General features: G+C 31.2%; 2 protein-coding genes across 2 annotated transcripts; both read left to right on the plus strand.

Annotated features, from left to right (window-relative positions):
• Positions 1–618: 618 nt before the first annotated feature.
• Positions 619–2,546, plus strand: LOC107461462 (uncharacterized; the record flags this gene model as incomplete). Its single annotated transcript, XM_016079954.3, is given in 3 exon segments — positions 619–809; positions 963–1,038; positions 1,772–2,546. A coding segment is annotated over 1 exon segment (411 nt). The 3' UTR covers positions 2,229–2,546.
• Positions 2,547–3,917: 1,371 nt separating this feature from the next.
• Positions 3,918–8,388, plus strand: LOC107461461 (beta-glucosidase 12). The gene is made up of 13 exons (XM_021129103.2): positions 3,918–4,060; positions 4,152–4,221; positions 4,317–4,375; positions 4,633–4,708; positions 4,802–4,879; positions 4,967–5,054; positions 5,515–5,770; positions 6,404–6,555; positions 6,665–6,882; positions 7,367–7,398; positions 7,536–7,638; positions 7,723–7,831; positions 8,223–8,388. Exons 1-13 carry the CDS (start codon positions 3,932–3,934, stop codon positions 8,386–8,388), a joined length of 1,536 nt encoding a protein of 511 aa, XP_020984762.1. The 5' UTR covers positions 3,918–3,931.
• Positions 8,389–19,542: the final 11,154 nt, after the last annotated feature.

Below are 19,542 nucleotides of genomic sequence, written 5' to 3' on the forward strand. Positions count from 1 at the left end.
TCTTAAAATTTTAATTGTATTTATTTAATTTTTAAATTTATAAATATTTTGCATTAGCTTTTAAGACAATTTTCAATATATAAAGGACATAAATAATCAGTTAGATGCTACAGCCTACATGTCGTCTTTTGGTTATTTAAATACTAAAATTGAACCAATACCATTTTATAAAATCAAGTGTGACATCCAATTATCTACATCAATTTAAAAATTAATTAGAGATAATTAAAATTTAAAAAATTAAATTAAAAATTACTTGCAAATTTATAAAATTGAATATTACATCTAATTTAAATTAGTCGAATAATTAACCTATTCATTTTTTTAAAGAAATATCAAAAATTTAAATTCCAACATTCCGTTTAGATAAGTTTATAAGTTATTTTTTTTAATTTTTAATTTATAAAAATGTATACACAGAAATATGTGTACACAACAGACAAGATGAGATTCAAACCTAACAGCAAATGAATGAATCCAAATTGGTTTATCTAGGCTGTTTTCAGTTTTCACCACTTCCTAGTTAATTACCATATTGACCCCATGATAAAATAAATAAAATATTTTTACAAATTACATACAGGTCTGTGTAGAGAGTGAAGAGGCAATCGACAAATATCTCTCTTTCTCTTTCTCTCTCATTCACGCCTTCTTCTTCTTCTTCTTCAGTTTTGTTCTCTCTTGTATTCTATCCCTACTTTCTTTGCCTCTGTTTCATTTTCACGATTTCTTCATTCTTATTCTCATCACCAACACTCTTCCAACTCCTTTCAATCCATTCCTATCTCACTCTTTCACCATATAGCTCGGTATTCTATTTGCTGCTTCATTCATTATTCAGATCATTTCTTTTCCTTATTTAACTCTCTTTATTCAGCTTTTCGTTTTTCGCTGTTTGATTCTACTTGCTTTATGGATTGAGATATATAAATTAACTCTTTTTTTTATGTTGCTTGTTGTAGAGTTTTCTTCTGCTGCAGCAGATTCCATTCATTCAGTCTTATGCTGGAGATGTCAACCGAGTTATCCACATTTTTGGTCAGTATTTTCGTTGGTTTATGCATCTTATTTGTCTCGCTTTGTTGTTATTGGATTTAATACTTTGTATGGTTTATTGTGGATCTTCCAAATGATACTTTGTTTAGATTAGAAGCTTAGTTGTGCATTATTTCTCACTTGATTTGCTCTTTTTTCGTTGAATCGCCAAATCCTCTTACTGTGTTCTTATGTGCCCTAATCTGACTGTTATTTACTAAAACAGTATCGGATTCAATTTTTGGGAATATACCTTTCTGTACCTAGCTATCAGCTGCTGCATGTGAAACCAATCTGTGGTTGCAATATCTTTTGGGTTTTACTATTCTGTCACTGAAAAATCAGGGTTTCAAAGAACTTGTTTATTGTGAATGAATGGAATAATAAAATGGTGCAAGAACAATGAGAAGTCCTTTGTTCATCTATAGAAATGGTTGGGACTTGGGACGGAGTGATATTTCTTATGGCTTCTTTTGCCTATGCACAAATTCAGTCATAGCTTTAATATCATTAACCTCTTAGATTTTCATTTCACTATGCTGCACGGCTTATAGGATTGTGTCTTTTGTGTTCGTTTTTGTGAGTACATACATATCACATATGCTCGATTATAAATAGGTGTTGGTGGGAAGAATATGCTAGTGCACCCTGTTTAGTTTGAAGTTAGAGTTTATAATCCTTTGATATCTCTAGTTCTCTAATGAAAGTCTTGTAACTTGGCTTGATTTGTTTGCAGAGATCCATGTTTGTATGATCATATCTTTGCTGAGAATTTTAAGATTATGGGTAGAGGTAGAGGAAAGGGTAAAAAGCTAAATGTTACTAATCATGAAGATGCTGGAAGTGGTGAGGATGAAAAGCTTCCCACACAAAAGAGAAGAGGAAGGCCACAAAAACCTCTTAAAGATGAATTTGATGATGAAGAAGTTGAAAAAGTAGAGGATGACAATGTCAATGTCAACAATGTAGTTAGTGGCAAAGAGATGAAAAGTTCCATTGTAGTGGAGAATGGAAGGAAAAGGAAACGAAACACACAAGTGAAAGAGAAATTAGACTCTATTGAGGAAGAAAATGGTGTTGGAAATCAATTGAACACGGATGGATTGGAAAAGTCCAATGGATTTCGGCACAATGGAAGCCGGCGTAAGAGCACTCCTCGTCGGGCTGCTGAAGCAGGTGTGCAGTGCAAGTAAGAACATGGTGCAATAGGTTTCCTACTCATGTGACCCGTCGAAATTGCGAAACAGGGAATGAGGCCCATTAATCTTTGAGCTCTTTACTTTTATTATCTTGTTTTATTTCTTTGACCTTAATTTTACTTCGTATTTGTTCTTTGGGGATGGTTGAAAGGGGTTCCATTGGTTGATTCCCTGTGATTAATTCCTTTTACGAGCATTGATATGAGAGTTTGTTATGCTGGTTGTAGTTCTATATCATGATATCAATTTTTGTCCCTTACTCTATTTTCAGTTTGAGATAGAAAAAGAATTTATGATCTTCCATTGAAGTTATGACCATGCCTCTGATGTTCCCCCTATCTCTCCTTAGAGGCTATGCTTGCCAAGTTTCTAAAATAAAGGAAATTTTGTCTTTGCGTCTCATGAGAAATTTCTTGACACCGAGTTATAGAGAATTTATTAGATTATGTGTCAACAATATCAGCTTTCTTATTATTGAGTTGTTATCTTTTGAGTCTGTACCTGTTAGTCTTTGTGTATGAATTTCTTCAAATTAAATAATAGCCTTCTATATCCTGTCTCTGGACTCTTGGTCTATAAAAGAGTAAATTCAGATGAATTCATGAATCAGATTATAAGAATATAAAGTGACTCTTTCAGGAATGAAACAAGAGAACAACAATGGTGCTTTGCTGAGATGTTTGGCAAACTACTATGCCTAACAGATATCTTGTTTCCATAAATTGTGTTTTCATGTGTTGGAATTTGGAAGTCCAAATCAATAAATATTAAATAATAATGAAAATGCGTGCATAAGAATTCTAACTCACAAGATTTGTATATTTGACTGAGATACAATTTGGGTTACTTTTGCTTTGACTTTCCTTCATATCCATATGCTAAATGCCCGTTCATTCTCTCGGAAGAAAGCAAACTGGGCATAGAAGTTCGCAAATGATAAGAATAATTATTTTTTTGGACAGAGTATGAATTGAATAATCATAAATATTGTGTAAATTTTAAACAAATTAGTGTAGGGTTTTGTGTTTTTCTTTTCTTTTAACTATTTGGCCATCCATAATAATGACAGCATTATTTTAGTTTTTGGTCTTGGTCCATGATGACAGTTGTTTTTTTCATGATAACGACACAGAGCTAATACACTATTTTAAGGCTAATTGGGTCCATTCCAAAAAAAAAGGAAAATTGGGTTAGAGAGATTTGGGCTTAGTCGGTGCCTAGCATTCTGATCCAGCCCACTTCTGAATGATCGTCACTTGCTCTAGTCATCCATCTTTAAAAAAGAAAGGAAGAAAGAATAAAGTTAACTTAAATAATCATAAAAAACCTTTGATTTTGATTTGCTGCCATGTAAAATAATTTATGCTATGAAAATTTTATGTGCCCTGACGGTACCTTAGTGAAAAAATATAAAAATTAATTTTAAGTGTTTAAAATTAACACTTTTATAAAATTTAAAATTTAGAATAAAAAAAATTAACTAATTGGCTTGGCAAAATAAATGATGGAGAACAAGAGTATTAATTTGCTCTAGAACATAAAAGAAATTCTCATGATTACATATTTACTTGCTTAACTACGATTAATTAGTCATTGCAACCAGCAAAAAGTAGAAGAAAAAAAGTTGCTAGTAAAAAATAGTTGTGTTATATATATATATAGGGAAAAAGGCAAATCCTGAATTGAGATCAACTGAGATGACAGTGAAGGGGTTTATTAGCGTTGTTGTTATCGGCGTGGTCTTTGCTACTTGTTCTTCTTCTTCGCTCAATCGGAGCAGTTTTCCAGAAGGTTTCATCTTTGCCACATCCGCATCTGCATATCAGGTATGTATGTATCTATCCATCTCAATTATTTGAATTCAACTTCATTCAATTAATAATTAATTAATTAATAATTATTACATTCGATGCGCAGTACGAAGGTGCAGCAAATGAAGGTGGAAGAGGTCCAAGTATATGGGATACCTTCACTCACAAATATCCAGGTTTTTTTTTTACTTTCTTTCAATAATTATTTTATTTTCTTCAACAAAATTTATATAGATATTGATTAGACATTGTTTTGTTCAATGTTGATTAGAGAAAATAATGGACAGAAGCAATGCGGATGTTCTCATTGACCAATATCACCGCTACAAGGTATGCATATATGCATTTATCCATATTCGAATTTCAGCTTGTGTACGTAACAATTCAATGGTTAATATACTTTTAAATAGAGTTTAGATCTAGACGAATTATTAGTTATTGTTAATCTTTTGAATTGAAAAATACTATAGGAAGAAAGAATTTTACTTCATGTAGTAATTTTTATATAAATGCAATTATTAACTATAAGTATCATGTATGTGCACTTAAATGTAAAATGAGTTGATTTGATTTTGATTATATTGTAGGAGGATGTTGGGATCATGAAATATATTAATTTGGATGCATACAGATTCTCTATCTCTTGGTCTAGAATACTCCCAAGTAAGTTGAATAATAATGTTGATCAATTCTTATCCAAACTTAACTTTACGTGTAGGTCCATATTAACTCACCTTAATCAATTCTTATCCACAGAAGGAACGCTTAGTGGAGGTATAAACCAAGAAGGAATCAAATATTACAACAACCTCATCAATGAGCTGCTGGCTAATGGTTAGAGTTTGCATCTTAATTTCTCATGCTGTTTATGGTGGTAACGGTATATAGTTGATAATTGTTTCGGGATGACTAATTTTACAGGTATACAACCATTTGTTACCCTCTTTCATTGGGACCTTCCTCAAGCCTTAGAAGATGATTATGGAGGTTTTTTAAGCCCTCGCATAGTGTAAGCTAGTTTCCATATGTTAAAATATCTATTAATTATTAGTATATTTTTTTATCGATTTAAATTTTTAAAAGAAATAATTTCTTAATATCATACTTTCTATGAACTAAAGATTTAAAATTGATCTTTTGTTATCATTCATAAGCTGCCCACTTATATTAATTTATTTAATTATGCTACATGTATATCAAAATGAACTACAAATCAGCCATCAATCTAAAATATATGTTAAAATATAAATACATATTAAAAATAAATTAAACTATATATGTATTTATATACAAATATATTGATAACTGATTTTAGTATCTGATTTTGACGCACAAATTACATTTTGTAATTCATTAAACTTTTAAAAGGAATGATTTTGTGACATATTAAATTAAAAAAAATATAGGAAAGCTTGTTGTTTCAATTTTCCTAAGAAATTAATAATTATTTTATTATGATGAATTGGTAGAGATGATTTCCAAGATTATGCGGATCTTTGTTTTAAGGAGTTTGGAGATAGAGTAAAACATTGGATTACTCTGAACGAACCATCGACTTTCAGCACCGCTGGCTATGTAATAGGGATGTTTCCGCCGGGACGTTGTTCCGATTGGCAAAAGCTAAACTGCACCGGTGGTGATTCTGGAATTGAACCCTATTTAGTGGCACACCACCTTCTCCTTGCTCATGCAGCTGTTGTTCAATTGTACAAGGCAAAGTATCAGGTACTGTAACAGAATTTATATAAGGATTTCGTTAGGGAGACAATGCACTATTGAGTTACAAAATGAACATCTCTCTTACTATCTAGAATAACCATCCGAGTAAACTATTTTGGGGTTCACCAAGGATGGAACTCTTAACTTTTCGGAGTTAGCGCTCTAATACCATGTCATGATACCACTTTTTCCAAAAACTTCAGGAAAAAGGTAACACTAATGGTTATATCTCTAATACTTTCTGAATCTTCATTGTACAAATATTCCATTAACTTCTCATACTTTTCCTTTATATAATAATGCTATTGAAAGTTAAATAAAAAAAATAATTTTAATAAAAATAGTATTTATAGTTTTTCACGTACTAAAATCAGTTACTATATATTCTTATAAATATATGTATTATTTAACTTTTATTTTATACTAGTGGTTGATTTTGATATACATCTAACATGGTTATAATTTTAAATATTTCAAAAAAATATTAGGTGTTATATTATTTCTAATTATATTTTTGTATGTATATATGTATACTATACAAATATATAATAATTAATTTAGTGGTTGTTTTTCGGTGTGTCCATAACATTTTTTTATTATTTTAGATCGAAAGAGTAGTGTAATTAAAATGTATTGCAGGTACCATTGTTACTTGAAAGGCAAAATAAAACAACTACTCCTCCAAAGGGTTTGATAGGTATAATATTGATATCTCACTGGTTCGTGCCACTTTCGGATACCAAATTGGATCAAGAAGCTGCTCAACGAGCAATTGATTTCATGTTTGGATGGTCAGTACTAATTCCATTATTTTAATAATAAGCTTATGTATACAATAATAGAAGTTTTTTTTCCTTTAAAATAATAAATTATTAATATATAAGATTGGTTACTTAACAGGTTTATGGAACCGTTGACCAGAGGAGACTATCCACTAAGCATGAGATCCTTGGTTGGAAAAAGATTGCCAAAGTTTTCAAAAAAGGAAGCCATGAAAATCAATGGCTCATTTGATTTTCTTGGACTAAACTTTTACACTGCTAATTATGCTGCCGATGCACCTCATCTTCAGCATGCCACACCCTCTTACCTCACAGATTCTCTTACCATTCTTACAAGTAATTATTAAGGAAGAATAAGGACACACTTCTATTAATATTTTGAATAAAGCATATTTTTTTTATTTTAAAAATACCTTTAAGTTTTATTTTGTTTTAATTTTATCTAAAAGTTTTCGATTTACACTAAATATACCGCTGATAGCTAAATTTTTAAAAAATTTAAGACTAATCCAGTAATAATACATGATAACTATCTCTAATTTGTTTGTATTAATGATTATTCTTGTAAAATTATTCGTTGCTGAATTAGTCCTAAGTTTTTTAAAAAATTAGTCATCAGAAATATATATTTGATGCAAAAAAAAATGGATAAAATTAAAATAAAATAAAATTTAAAAATATTTTAAAAATTTTTAACAAATTTTAAAAACAAAAAATATACTTTATTCTAATAATTTTTTCTTTTAAATTGTATATATATAAAACTTGAATTATTTAACATTAGCCTATTTTATTATTTTTTGTGATGCAATATATATAGCTGAGCGAGATGGGATACCCATAGGTCCAAAGGTACATAGTACATATATATTATATGTTTATTTAATATACAAATTTAATTTTGATATACTAATTTACAGGATAAATTAACTGTATAAAAAATTTTACATTATTATTATTCACGCGTTAAAACTTAATTATATTTTCAGGCCGCTTCATTTTGGTTCTATATTTACCCAAAAGGGCTTTATTACCTGCTGCTCTACATCAAGGAAAAGCACAACAATCCTTTGATTTACATTACTGAGAATGGTAATAAATACATACTAACAATCCTTGTACGTATTTTCTTTAATTTTGGTATGTATGAGAGTATGTATTTGACATCATTTATAGGTGTGGACGAATATAATGATCCAACGTTATCATTGGAGGAAGCTCTTGCTGATCCTTACAGAATTAAATTTTACACTGATCATCTTTTTTATCTTCGATCAGCAATTTGGTAAGTTTTTTTTTTTTTTTCTTTCAATTCTCTGTATATAGAGACCACTTAATTTCTTGATATTTATATTAATTTATACATATAGTTTGATTCATTAATTTTTCTTTTGAATAAAATGACAAATAAATTTTTAAAGATTTACGTTTCGGATAAATTGATCGCTGAAGAAAAAATATATCAATAAAGTCTTTCACAATAACAGATGTGGACAAATTAATTTAAATTAAAATTTTTTACTCTAATTATCTAGACTAATTTAAAGATAATGTGTCCACATCTACTATTATAAAAAAACTTTATTAATATTTTTTTTTTGATAACTAATTTATTCAAAGTGTAATTCTTTAAGAATTTATTTATCATTTTATTTATTTATTTTTTGCTACATAAGGAACGGTGTAAATGTCAAAGGATATTTTATATGGTCATTATTCGATAATTTTGAATGGGCTGAAGGCTACACAGTGCGATTCGGAATTTACTTTGTGGACTACAACAATGATATGAAAAGGTGTGAAAAGCTTTCTGCAAAATGGCTTAAGAATTTTTTAAAGTAATAGTAATCATTATTTATTATAGAGAAGTGTATGGAGTTCAATATTTTTATTATGAATATTGAAAAATTAGTTAATATTACTTTAAATATAAAGGAAAAATATTAGTCACCTAATGGTTCTTTAATTTTTATGATATATGTGTCTTGCATTGCCTCGGATAAATATGGATGAAAGTATACAATCATAGTTATTAGTTAATTAAGTGATTATGATATATCTGTCTTTTTAAGAGTATGTATTATTTATACTATTAGTTTAACTTATTCAAGTGATATATATCAATTTATTATTTATTAAATATACACAAATTAAAATATTAACCACCTCACGTGAAACGAATGATCTTTAATTATATTTTGTTAATTTTTTTATAATACTGAATGATCTTTAATGAACATTTAAAACATGGCTAATGTCAAATTCATCAGAAAATCAAATACGCGATCCAATAAAAAAATAAAAAACTGCAAACATAGTCTTTTTCTTGCTGGATTTTGACTCTCAAATGGAATATAATCTTATGCATGACAAATTGACAATATTCAAATTTCAAAAGATCTTACGTGTAATGTATACAGTTTAGTGTGTAGTTGAAAAAAGTAACTCGGAAAATTACTCCCCATCTACTGCACTAATTTATTTAATTTGTTTTGCCCTTTTCCTTTGAGTATTAATGCTTCAATTGACTAGCACGATAGACAATTAGTCTTGACATAATTAAAGGTAAAGTACTATTTGATTATACAAATAGTTGTTTGATAATTATACAACATTATATTTAAGGAGATATTATTTTTATTGTTGTCAAACTCGCAAGTTAACTCGTAAATATGAAATCGAGTTAACTCGGGTATAAACTCGATCCTAAATAAACTCGGCTAGACTCGGTCAAACTCGCGAGTCTATGACCGAGTTAGCGAGTTTGTGTTTTTTTTTTCATTTTTACTCAAAAAAAGCGTCATTTTGAAATAAAAAAAATTACTTTTTCTATTAGAGTTACGATAACACTCTTAAAAAATGAAAGAAAACTCACTCACAACTCACTCATCTGCATCGTTTCTCTCAATTCTCACTTTCTCCATGTTTTGCCACAGTTGTCGTTCTCTGTCGAGGTTCGCCTGCGTCTGTTACCTCTGCTCTGATTTGCGCCATTGTCTTTGTGAATTTTACCTCTGTTGCACTCTGCTCTGTATTTCTTCACATCTCCACTATCCGCAACTCCATTGTGCTATCACCGTTCACGAGTTCGACTACTTTTCCTACCGTCCTATCTCTGCTCTGGTTCATGCCGTTGTAAAGTCCATGGCTCTTTGTCGCCGTCGTTTCGTGCTGCTGCACCCTTGTCATCTGTCCACTGTTGCTGGGACTTTGCCCCTTCTTTGTTTCTGCATCCTCTATTTTTTGTTTGTCTTTGCCACTTCTTTGAGCCTTTGCTTATTGATTTAGATTTTTTTTATTTTTTAAATTTTATTGCTTCTAATTTTAGCCTATAGCTTATTGTTTATGTTAGATAGTCAGATAGTTCATCCATTCATGGCTGTTAGTAATTAATTATTTTGATTAGAGTTAATTATATGTCGTAAACAGATTGTTGAAGTTATATTGAATGTTGAATTGTCAAATGTTTATTATTTTAGTTATGTAGAGTTAAAGATTTATAGTTTTTTTTTTTTTTACTTTCATTATTGCAGCTTTGGTAAATTATAGTGTTAGTATAATTTATAATTTGATTAATTTTTGGGTTTCTAATTTGATTATTTGATATTGTTCAATGTTCAATTAAAGATTTAATATTACAGATTTAAAATTTTTAATTTTATTTGTTCTATGTTGTATTTGTATAAGAATAATTGTAGAGAATTTGAATGTGTATTTTAAAGTTTTTGTTATAATGTGTGCTATTATTTTAATTTACTATATGCTTTAAGATTGATATTATTAATTTCAAAGGGTTATAAGTTATATATATAATCAACCCTATGTAACTAAATATGAATAATAAATTCCTTACAAATTAATGATCTATCAAAATTATTCTATCTAGTAAGTAGTAAAACCTATTTATGAGTTTTTTTTTGGGGTAAAAAAGGACAACCCAACTTACCCCAATATAAAACAGCGCGGCGTTTACCTTTTCTTATAATTGTAATCATATTAAATTTATTACTGTAATATATATGATAATGTTTATATACTGTAATTTGGATTTAATTTTAATATTTATAAGTTTACAAGTTTCGTATAACTATCCAATACTGTATTATTATATCATTTTTTAATTTTCTAAAATCTATCTAAAAATGATACAAATATTATAAGATAAATTACCAAAAATGTACTCGAATAATTTTATTATTGATAAAAATATACTTAAAATTTTATATCAACAGAAATACCTTTAAATAATTTTAAAATTTGAGAAAAACAAAAAATAAACAATAAAAATATATTGAAAGATTTTTTTAATAATTTTATCATATGTCTTTAAACACATATTAACTAAATTTTATATATATTAAAATATATGTAGTAATTTTGCACTGGGTGGAATTTCGTACGTAGATGGAGAAGCAATATAAGTCAAAAACTTAATTGGGGTGTTTTAGTTTCATATAAATAATAAAATAAATGACAGATCAGAGGATATAAGATTTATTATGGGGTATCCTAAAGTCATTCCCTTTTATATTTTATTTATGGATGACTCATGAGACAAATATTTGATTAGCTTATGTGAGAAAAATAGTCGCGAAACTTGACTAATTAAATTCCAAATCTTATCATGATCAAGATTCATGCCGAGATAGAATAGATAAAGAGGAAAGAAAAGGGGGGCAAAGTGCAAATTTCCATTTGATGAGTCATTTGCTCATTGTGAGGGGTTGGGATTTTTTTTTTTTTGTTATTTGAGAGAATAAATCGTAATTTTTTATTATTAATTTTATAAATAAAAAATATAAAAGAAATTAACAAATTAGAGATTATATATTATTTCTTTAATTAAAAATTTGAGAAAATTTATTTCTGTCCATATGATAATATTATGCAATAAGTAGAAATTCTCATACTATTATTTTAGGGATAAGTATTGTTTTAGTCTCTAACGTTAAGGGTCATAATCGAAATCGTCCCTAATGTAATTTTTTATTTAGAATCGTTCTTAATGTTGTATTTGATTTTAAAATCGTCCTTTATAATTTTTTCGAACATAAATGCCCTTTCGTTCATTATCGGTAGTTATGACAACAGAAAAGCATTATAAATATATATGTAATGGAAAAAAAGGGTAAAGTAATGTTAAAGCCACTGTTGCAGATTCCACAATCGTCGACCTCTTGGAGGGAGAACGCTATGGCTGTCCAAAGCTCAACCTCGTCTCGAAGCAAATTTTCCTCGCATGGTAGGTTGTTACTTTGTTCCTATGGTGAGAGGCTGGTGTTGCAAACCTCGGGGACCAAGGAGAACCCAGGTTGCAGATTATGGGGCTGTGTCTACTTTGAGGTTTGTTTTTTTCTTTTCTTCTGAAGTGAGTCGTTTGGGTGATGGAATGGAGAGTAAACACGGTGGTCGGTGGATATGTGTAGGTACAACAAGACTGCAACTTCTTTCATTGAACAGATCTAGAGACAGAGGTGGAACACTCAGAAATTGCAAAAATAAGAAGGAAGATTTCCTCACTGAAATGAAGAATGAGAGCGGCAGAGTGGAAGCTGAAGGTCGTTGATGTGTTAGGGTTTTTTGGGTGGGTTGGATTTGTGTATTTGCTGCTACAGAATTTTTCTAAAGCAATGCAACAGTGTGTAATTCTATTGAACCTGGTATGAAAAGTGTGTAGGAGCATGCTGCTGTTGTTGTAGATAAATTGAGCTAGGGTTTATTTATTAGGTGGGTTTCCTAAATATGTTCTGTTGAATCTGTTTCAATATGTATGAATGACAATTATGTAAGCATGGTTAGTTTTTAAAATGATAGTAGAATTTTAGCTTGGCAAATACATGGGTTCTATTACTGAACAATTCCATAACAATGTCATAAACATGAAACAAAGACAAACTTAACTCAACATGGTAAATGTCAGAATAACATACATAATAAACATAGTGTTTTACACCCATAATTAATTCCAAAAGGATTGGTTGGTCCAAGCCAATAATTCGTACAACATTCAGTAGCTCATAAAAAAAATATCACCAACAAAAAGTAGCTAACAAGTCCACACTGACATTACCAGAATCTAAACACAAACTTAACTCAAAATAAATCAACATACATTGTATACAAATATGATAATATGATACTAAGTTTTTCATTTTCCTAAAGCAATTCCCATTTTTTTGGAGGCAACTTTGTCATTAACTTTAATTTCTTTGAAGAAATGTGAGGTGCTCCAGAAAGCATAACAGAGAAGTGTTTAATAGGTTGGCTTGAAGATGTGGCAAGGGTTGGCTGAGATGCGAGAAAAGTTCTGGTAGTTGTCTGTGCTGAGGATGAAGGAAGTGCTGAACTTATTGGGATGGCAAGCTTCTTGGGTTATGGATCATGTTGGGCTGAACAGTTGGGTTTAGTGGTTCCCTTGAGCCTGCCTCTAGGCCTTTTTGGCTGTGTTGCAGAGTTGGACTGGGCTGAAGATGGTGGTTGTATTGTTGAAGCAGCTTTCTGCTTGACACCTAGTTTAGGAGTGGGCTGTGAAGATGCAGTCTTCCTTCCTCCCTTGGCAGCTAGAGACTGTGATTTGATGCTTCCCTTCTTCTGCTTGCCTTTGCTTAACTTCTTTGAATGTTGGGCCTAAGAAACAATTTCAATTAACCACAACAATATTAGGTATATGACAAACTTCAGACAAGAAGAAAAAAAAATTAAAAAGCATACCTCATCCTCAGTAGAATTAGGGCATCTGCTTTTGTTGTGTTCAACTGAACCACATATAAAGCACTTTTGTTTCTTCCCCTTCCTTGACAAGTGAGTACCACTACTTTGTTCTTCATCTCCAGCAGTTGGTCTCCTCTTTTTCATTGGCCTGTGACTAGGCCTTCTATACGGGGGTGGCATAACATCAGGATGTGCTGTTCTCTCCCAGAAATCAGGTCTGTTCAATGGGTAAATGACTAACTCGTAGCACTTCAAGTACGCTTCCTTCTTATAATAGTCAGCCACAAAAAGGTTCCAAGTCAAGCCCCTTGAATTTGATGCAACTAATAGTATGGACACAAGGTATGCCACTCATCTGCCACCTTCTACATGAACACTCATAAGTGCCTAAGTCAATAGCAAACTTGTCTAATTCGTTAACAACCTCATATTTCTGAGTTGCAGACCAATATGGCCGCCACTCCCCAGCTGATCTAGACCTCCTCTCCAACCTAATTCTAATCCTAGGTAAGATTGTCCCTGAATAGTTCTAAGCAAGTTCTCTATTTTCTGCCCACCTAGTCATTAGTTTAACCCTGATCTCCTCTAACATCATAACTATAGGCTTCTCTTTAGCATCAATTACAGTAGAATTAAAGCTCTCAGACATGTTGTTAACCAGTGTATCTACTTTAGAATTAAAGGCGAACCTAGATCTAGACCAATACCTAGGAGGGATAGCAATTAAGTACCGAAAAGCTTCCTGATTCACAGCTTTCAGTTCAGCCATGTACCTCTCCCAATCCTTCCAGTGAGTCGCTTTAGCACACTTCCACATTAGTTGCTTCAGTTGTAACCATGGAAACCTTTTCCTGAAGTTGTTGCTGTATAAGTGTCTCACACAGAATCAATTGTCCACTCCTGGTATAACATCCTCGTATGCTAGCAACAAACCCTACACTCATGAAATCAATGAGCATATAGTTAGGGATACTTGATATGCAGTAATTCACAATGTAAATGTGCATAAGTAAAATGTGGTGAAATATGCTTACTTTCTCTTGATCAGACATGAATGTGGATCTTCCCATCTTCTTAACCCCAATGTCATATGCAAGATGATTTAGGAACCAAGTCCATGAGTCCTTGGTCTCCGTCTCTACAATCGCATATGCAATGGGTAGTATTTGATCATTCAGATCCCAACTTATTGTAGCAGTTGTCTTTTCTGGGGTGTCTTCAAAAAGCAACCATCTAGACTAATGAAGGACCTGCAATGCTGGAAGCTCTGCTTGCATGCTTCCAAGCACACGTAAATCTTTTGAATGATGCAGTAATTGGTCATGGATGAGGCTTGTGCTTCATTATCAAAGTCAAGGACCTTTGCACTTGTATGCGAACAGAGGAGCCTGGATTTTCCCTCAAGAGCTCATGTTCATAGTCATAAATCCCCTTATACTGCTCTCGGAAGGTTTCCTGAATTTCATCCAATGCAATCTGCTTAGTCCTCGTTGCTATTGACTTAGTGACAGTCAAGTTCCACTTTTTTTGAGCCTTTGAAACCAACTCTCTTATCTTCACCTTGGGATTTGATTCAACCTTCTTCTTAAATGCCTTGCCAAGCCATTTCGAGCGTTAAATGCCCACCCTGTGTGCTTGTGTACATGTGTGAGTCAAATTCATGCTACGAAACTGGCAAGTATTCTCTTCTCCAATTTTTGCAGCATACAACTAAAAAGGACACTTTCCGGAACAAACAGGCCTAACCCTCTTCAGATCACACTTCCTAAATGTAATTACCCTTGCGGTTTGCACAACATATGCAGTCACGTCTTTTTGTGCCTTGTGAACTGGATACCTCACTCCCTGATGGTCTGAATCTGACCCCTCAACTCCAAACTCGTGGTCCAAATCTAACTCATCATTGTTTGCTCCCTCATCATTATCAAAGTTTTCAATTGCCACACCTCTCTTTTTCACAGCCCTGCGTTTTTCAATCATGACATTCACATCCTGAAACCCACTTCCATCGGGATCAAGCTCATCTTCGCAGTCGATAAAGTGCAAATCATCTTTATTGTCGTCCTCTTCTTCAGATGGTTTATACTTTGAATCGAGACTGTCACTATCACCAGAATTACCAAACTTAGCTTCCTGATTAACATCATCGTCATTGTCTCTAGTCTCTGCCCCAGAATCATCAGCACCTGGTTCAGATTGGTTTCGCCCTGCTTGTTCTCCACCATACAGAACTAGCTCTTGTCCCTCACTTTTATCAACCATCCCATGATCCTCCTCAACATCAATGTAGCCAGCAGCAGGAAACACGTCTTCTTCCTCAACCTTGTGCACAACATACAACTCTACATAATCTCTCAACTCTGTTATTTTACACATGGCAATCGAATCTGCATCACCTTTAAACAACTTCAAATTTTCCTCCATGTTTTCATGTGTAGGATCCTTGAACCACAACGCTGAGATATTCTCCTCCACGTAACCAAACTGCTTTAGCTCTACATAGGCTTCAAATACGGACAACCGATCACTATCAATCTCTTCTATCACTGTTGTTTCTCCTCCCACATACTGTAATGGCCCGTTCTGATAAGTAAATCATCATTCATGGTAGACTTTCAGTTTAAAATAATCCATTGTCTTTTCCAACACCCTATGAGTAAATTACTATCAGAACACATTACCATATTGCAACAATAGAAAAAAAATAAAAACACGAACCACACAGACCTCCTTATTTCACAGTGATGTTCAACCCTAGTCTCAACACACATGACCTTCATTCAACCATCAACAAACTACCAAAACCTAAACTCCTAATCCGAAACTAACTACTATGAGCAGAACTACCATAGTCAATGGAAGGAGAGAATCATACCTATGCCAATCCTGTGAGTATTGCCTGACCGACTGTCATCCCTTCCTTCCAGTAACCCGAACTTGCCTGCTCTCTAACTTCAAGAACATCTCGTTTCTGATTCTGGGTTAGGGCACGCTGCAATTACATTGATTTATGAAACGTTGTGATTAACGTTGTGGTTAATGTTAAGAGTTTACATGCAAATGAAGACATGAAGTATTTTGCGCAAAACATAAAAGTTGAAAAGAATAGCTTCGTCATTTACAAAAAAAATTATTAAAAAGAATGATTTTAAAATCAAATACAATATTAAAGACGATTCTAAATAAAAAATTATATCATAAACGGTTTCGTTTCTGATCCTCAATAATGTTATGAACCAAAACAATACCTATTTTGTACTGTTATTGGATTTTGCTAACAATAAAGGCTCACGAAAATTCGTGGGCTCAAATTCAAACTACTAGCTAGGTTAGTTCGCTAATCACTACAAACGAAAAAGAATATTAATCCTTTTCTTTAAAAAAAGTGTTATTTTTAACTTAAAAATCATTAATTAAAGTATTAATTAATGAATAATAGATCAAAGATTATTAGAGAGAGGAAAAATAATATTAGAAATCTTTATTATTTATCTTTTCAGTGCTTCATTGTTTTAAATATTAGTGTACATAAAAAAAATATAAAAACGGATCGGATATAAGCTAGTAGAATATTATAGGGGGTCATCTACTGTAAAGATGCATTTCTGTATAGATTTATAGATTTTTGTTTTATTGATTTAAAAGCGTATCACTAAAAGTGTTGCTTAAAGAGAAAGTGTTACCCTTAATCGTTAACTTGGCTCTGATATTAATTTTTTATTGTCGACTTTTCTTTTAGTTTCTTTTTCGAAATTTCTATTAACTCTTTATATTTTACTTTGAATAAGTTTATAATTTGTATAGATTTGATTGGTAGTGCTTTATTCATAATAAAAAATATTGATTATTACTAGTATTTATAATTCTGATAGTTTTTCAATCTTGTTTTAGTTTATAATATTCTTTTTTGCATGGATTATTGTATATAAAATCTTTTATCTGTTTGTCTTTTTCTTTAATATAATTTCTCAAATCCTCAAAAACTTCTTTTATTTCTACACTTTCTGTTGTTTCTAAATATCTATTTAATTTTTCAACTTCATTCTCCATTTTTTCTTTCAACAGCTTTAATTCTTTTAAGTCATAATATGGTTTTCCATGCATTTATAAATTTTTTAAGTTTAGCTCCAACTTGTTTATATTTATTTTTATTTCTATCCTTTTTATTACAAGGTCATTAATTTCAATCTGAAGATTATTTATTCCCTTTTATACTCTTTTATTTTACTTTTTAATTTTTTCGCCCTTTTTCTTTTTATTTTATTTTCTGGTTTTTCAATCTTTGTATGCTTCATTATTTATCTTAGAATTTCTGCAAATTCTATCATCGATTCATCACTATTTTCTAGAGATTCTATCGTTCTTTCTAACTCTTCAACTTCTCTTTTCAACTTGTCATAAATTATTTTTAGAGCTTCAAATGCTCTTTGATTTATTTCAGAAAACTGTAAATAATTCAACCGATTTTCTTTTTCAAAGAGCTCTTGTTTCTTATCTTGATAAGTTACATATATTTTTTCTTTATTTATTGTCATAATTTAGTGTTTAGGGTTTCATTTAATTTTTCGACCTTTTTTGTTAATTCTTTTATTTCAGAATTTTCTTCTTTAATCTTTAACTTGGATAAACTTAAAGGGCTATTAATTTTAGATTCTCTTATTTGAAAATTCGATGAAACTAATTTTCCTGATGGTTCTTTTAATAATAGAACTGGGTTTTCAATAGCTTTATATTTTGGTATTTCTGTTTTTACAATTTTCTGAAATAATTCATCAACATAAATTCTTTCTCTGTTTTTAAATATTATACTATGATGGCTATTTGTTAAAGCATAATTTATTGCATATGTAATTGAAAATGGTTCATCGTCTTGTTCCATTAGATTTTTTCTGTGAAATTTATAAGCCAGACTTATAGATCTTCCAAGATTTTCAGTTGATAAAGGTATAGCATATCCAAGATGGGCATTGAATTTAACATTTACGTTTGCCAAGTTTCCATGAACAATTCCAATTATTTGATCTATTGGGTCATCAGTAATTCTTTTGTCACAGATTGCTAAGCTTATTGGTGAATTAATTCCTTTCATATATGTAGATTTGATTAAGACTTGTATAGTACTAATATAAATCCATCCAATTTTAGATCTTTTTTGTTGATCCTTAATTTTCTCAATCTGTTTACTCAATTCTTCATCATTTATCAAAACTATTTCAAGTTCTCCATTGGCGGATTTTATCTTTATAGGGGCTTCAAGTTGAATTTTTCCATAGTATATTATATTTTTTCTATTAAAAACTTCTTTTAAAAGATTTTGTTTATAAAAATTTTCATTTGATTTGAGATTTAATTTTGTTTTTAGAACAGCCTGTTTTTCATTATCTAATAAAGCAGTTAATCTATAATAATCAGATTCTTCTGTTAATTCTAAACTTTTTAAATAATTCATAATTGAAAGACTAGGACGAAGATGTACCTTTCTGGAGAAAAACTTCCTTTATTTAGTATATTTTACATAAGATGTTTTTATCTCCAGATGGGAGATTGTAGATACTAACTCCAGAGGGGGTTTAGAATTATTTTTCCCTAAGGGGATTCTTCCTCAGACTATAGAATTGCCTCGGCAGCTTCCTCCTTACTCTCCTAGCATATGAGTACTCTTAGCCTCCTGCTTTCCATTGTCTGATGTCTCTTACAATTGCCTAAGCAATCTATTTATAATGGTTGGGTCTGATGGACAATTCTCATCCTTACCCTTCTTATGACGTCATTGTTTACGTCATTGTTTATTATCTTGCACCAGCTACATTGTTGGTGCTCTATGACCTAAGTGCTTACGTCACTATGCAATAATGTTAAGAGATGCTTCAGATGCACTGTCCTCCTCTTTTATCATGTGACCCTCAGATGCATTGTCTTCTTCTTTCATCATGTGAGTTGATTCCGTTTCATTATTGCTTTCTTCAGATAACTCTGAGGCACATAACTGGCACTTGTGCTCTTCTCTGTCTTTTATCAAATAGCAGAGATTCCTTTTTATCCCTTCAGGGAGCTTTTCTAAAAGTCCGGATAAGTTATAGAATGCTGATTCAAATTCCACCAAGAGTCTCATCTCTCTTTCCTCAATTTCATTTCATTTACTGGACACAAGCAGAGTATTTCTACTTTTATAATTAATCCTTGTGTGAGATTCCTTTGTTATTCTTTGAGTTCTTTCAAAGACCCTTGCTAATGTGCTGGCTAGCCTTCCTTCATGACTGTAAATTGTTAAGTCTTGAATCTGAT

This window comes from Arachis duranensis, chromosome 8, assembly GCF_000817695.3.
Source record: "Arachis duranensis cultivar V14167 chromosome 8, aradu.V14167.gnm2.J7QH, whole genome shotgun sequence".
Classification (NCBI taxonomy): domain Eukaryota; kingdom Viridiplantae; phylum Streptophyta; class Magnoliopsida; order Fabales; family Fabaceae; genus Arachis; species Arachis duranensis.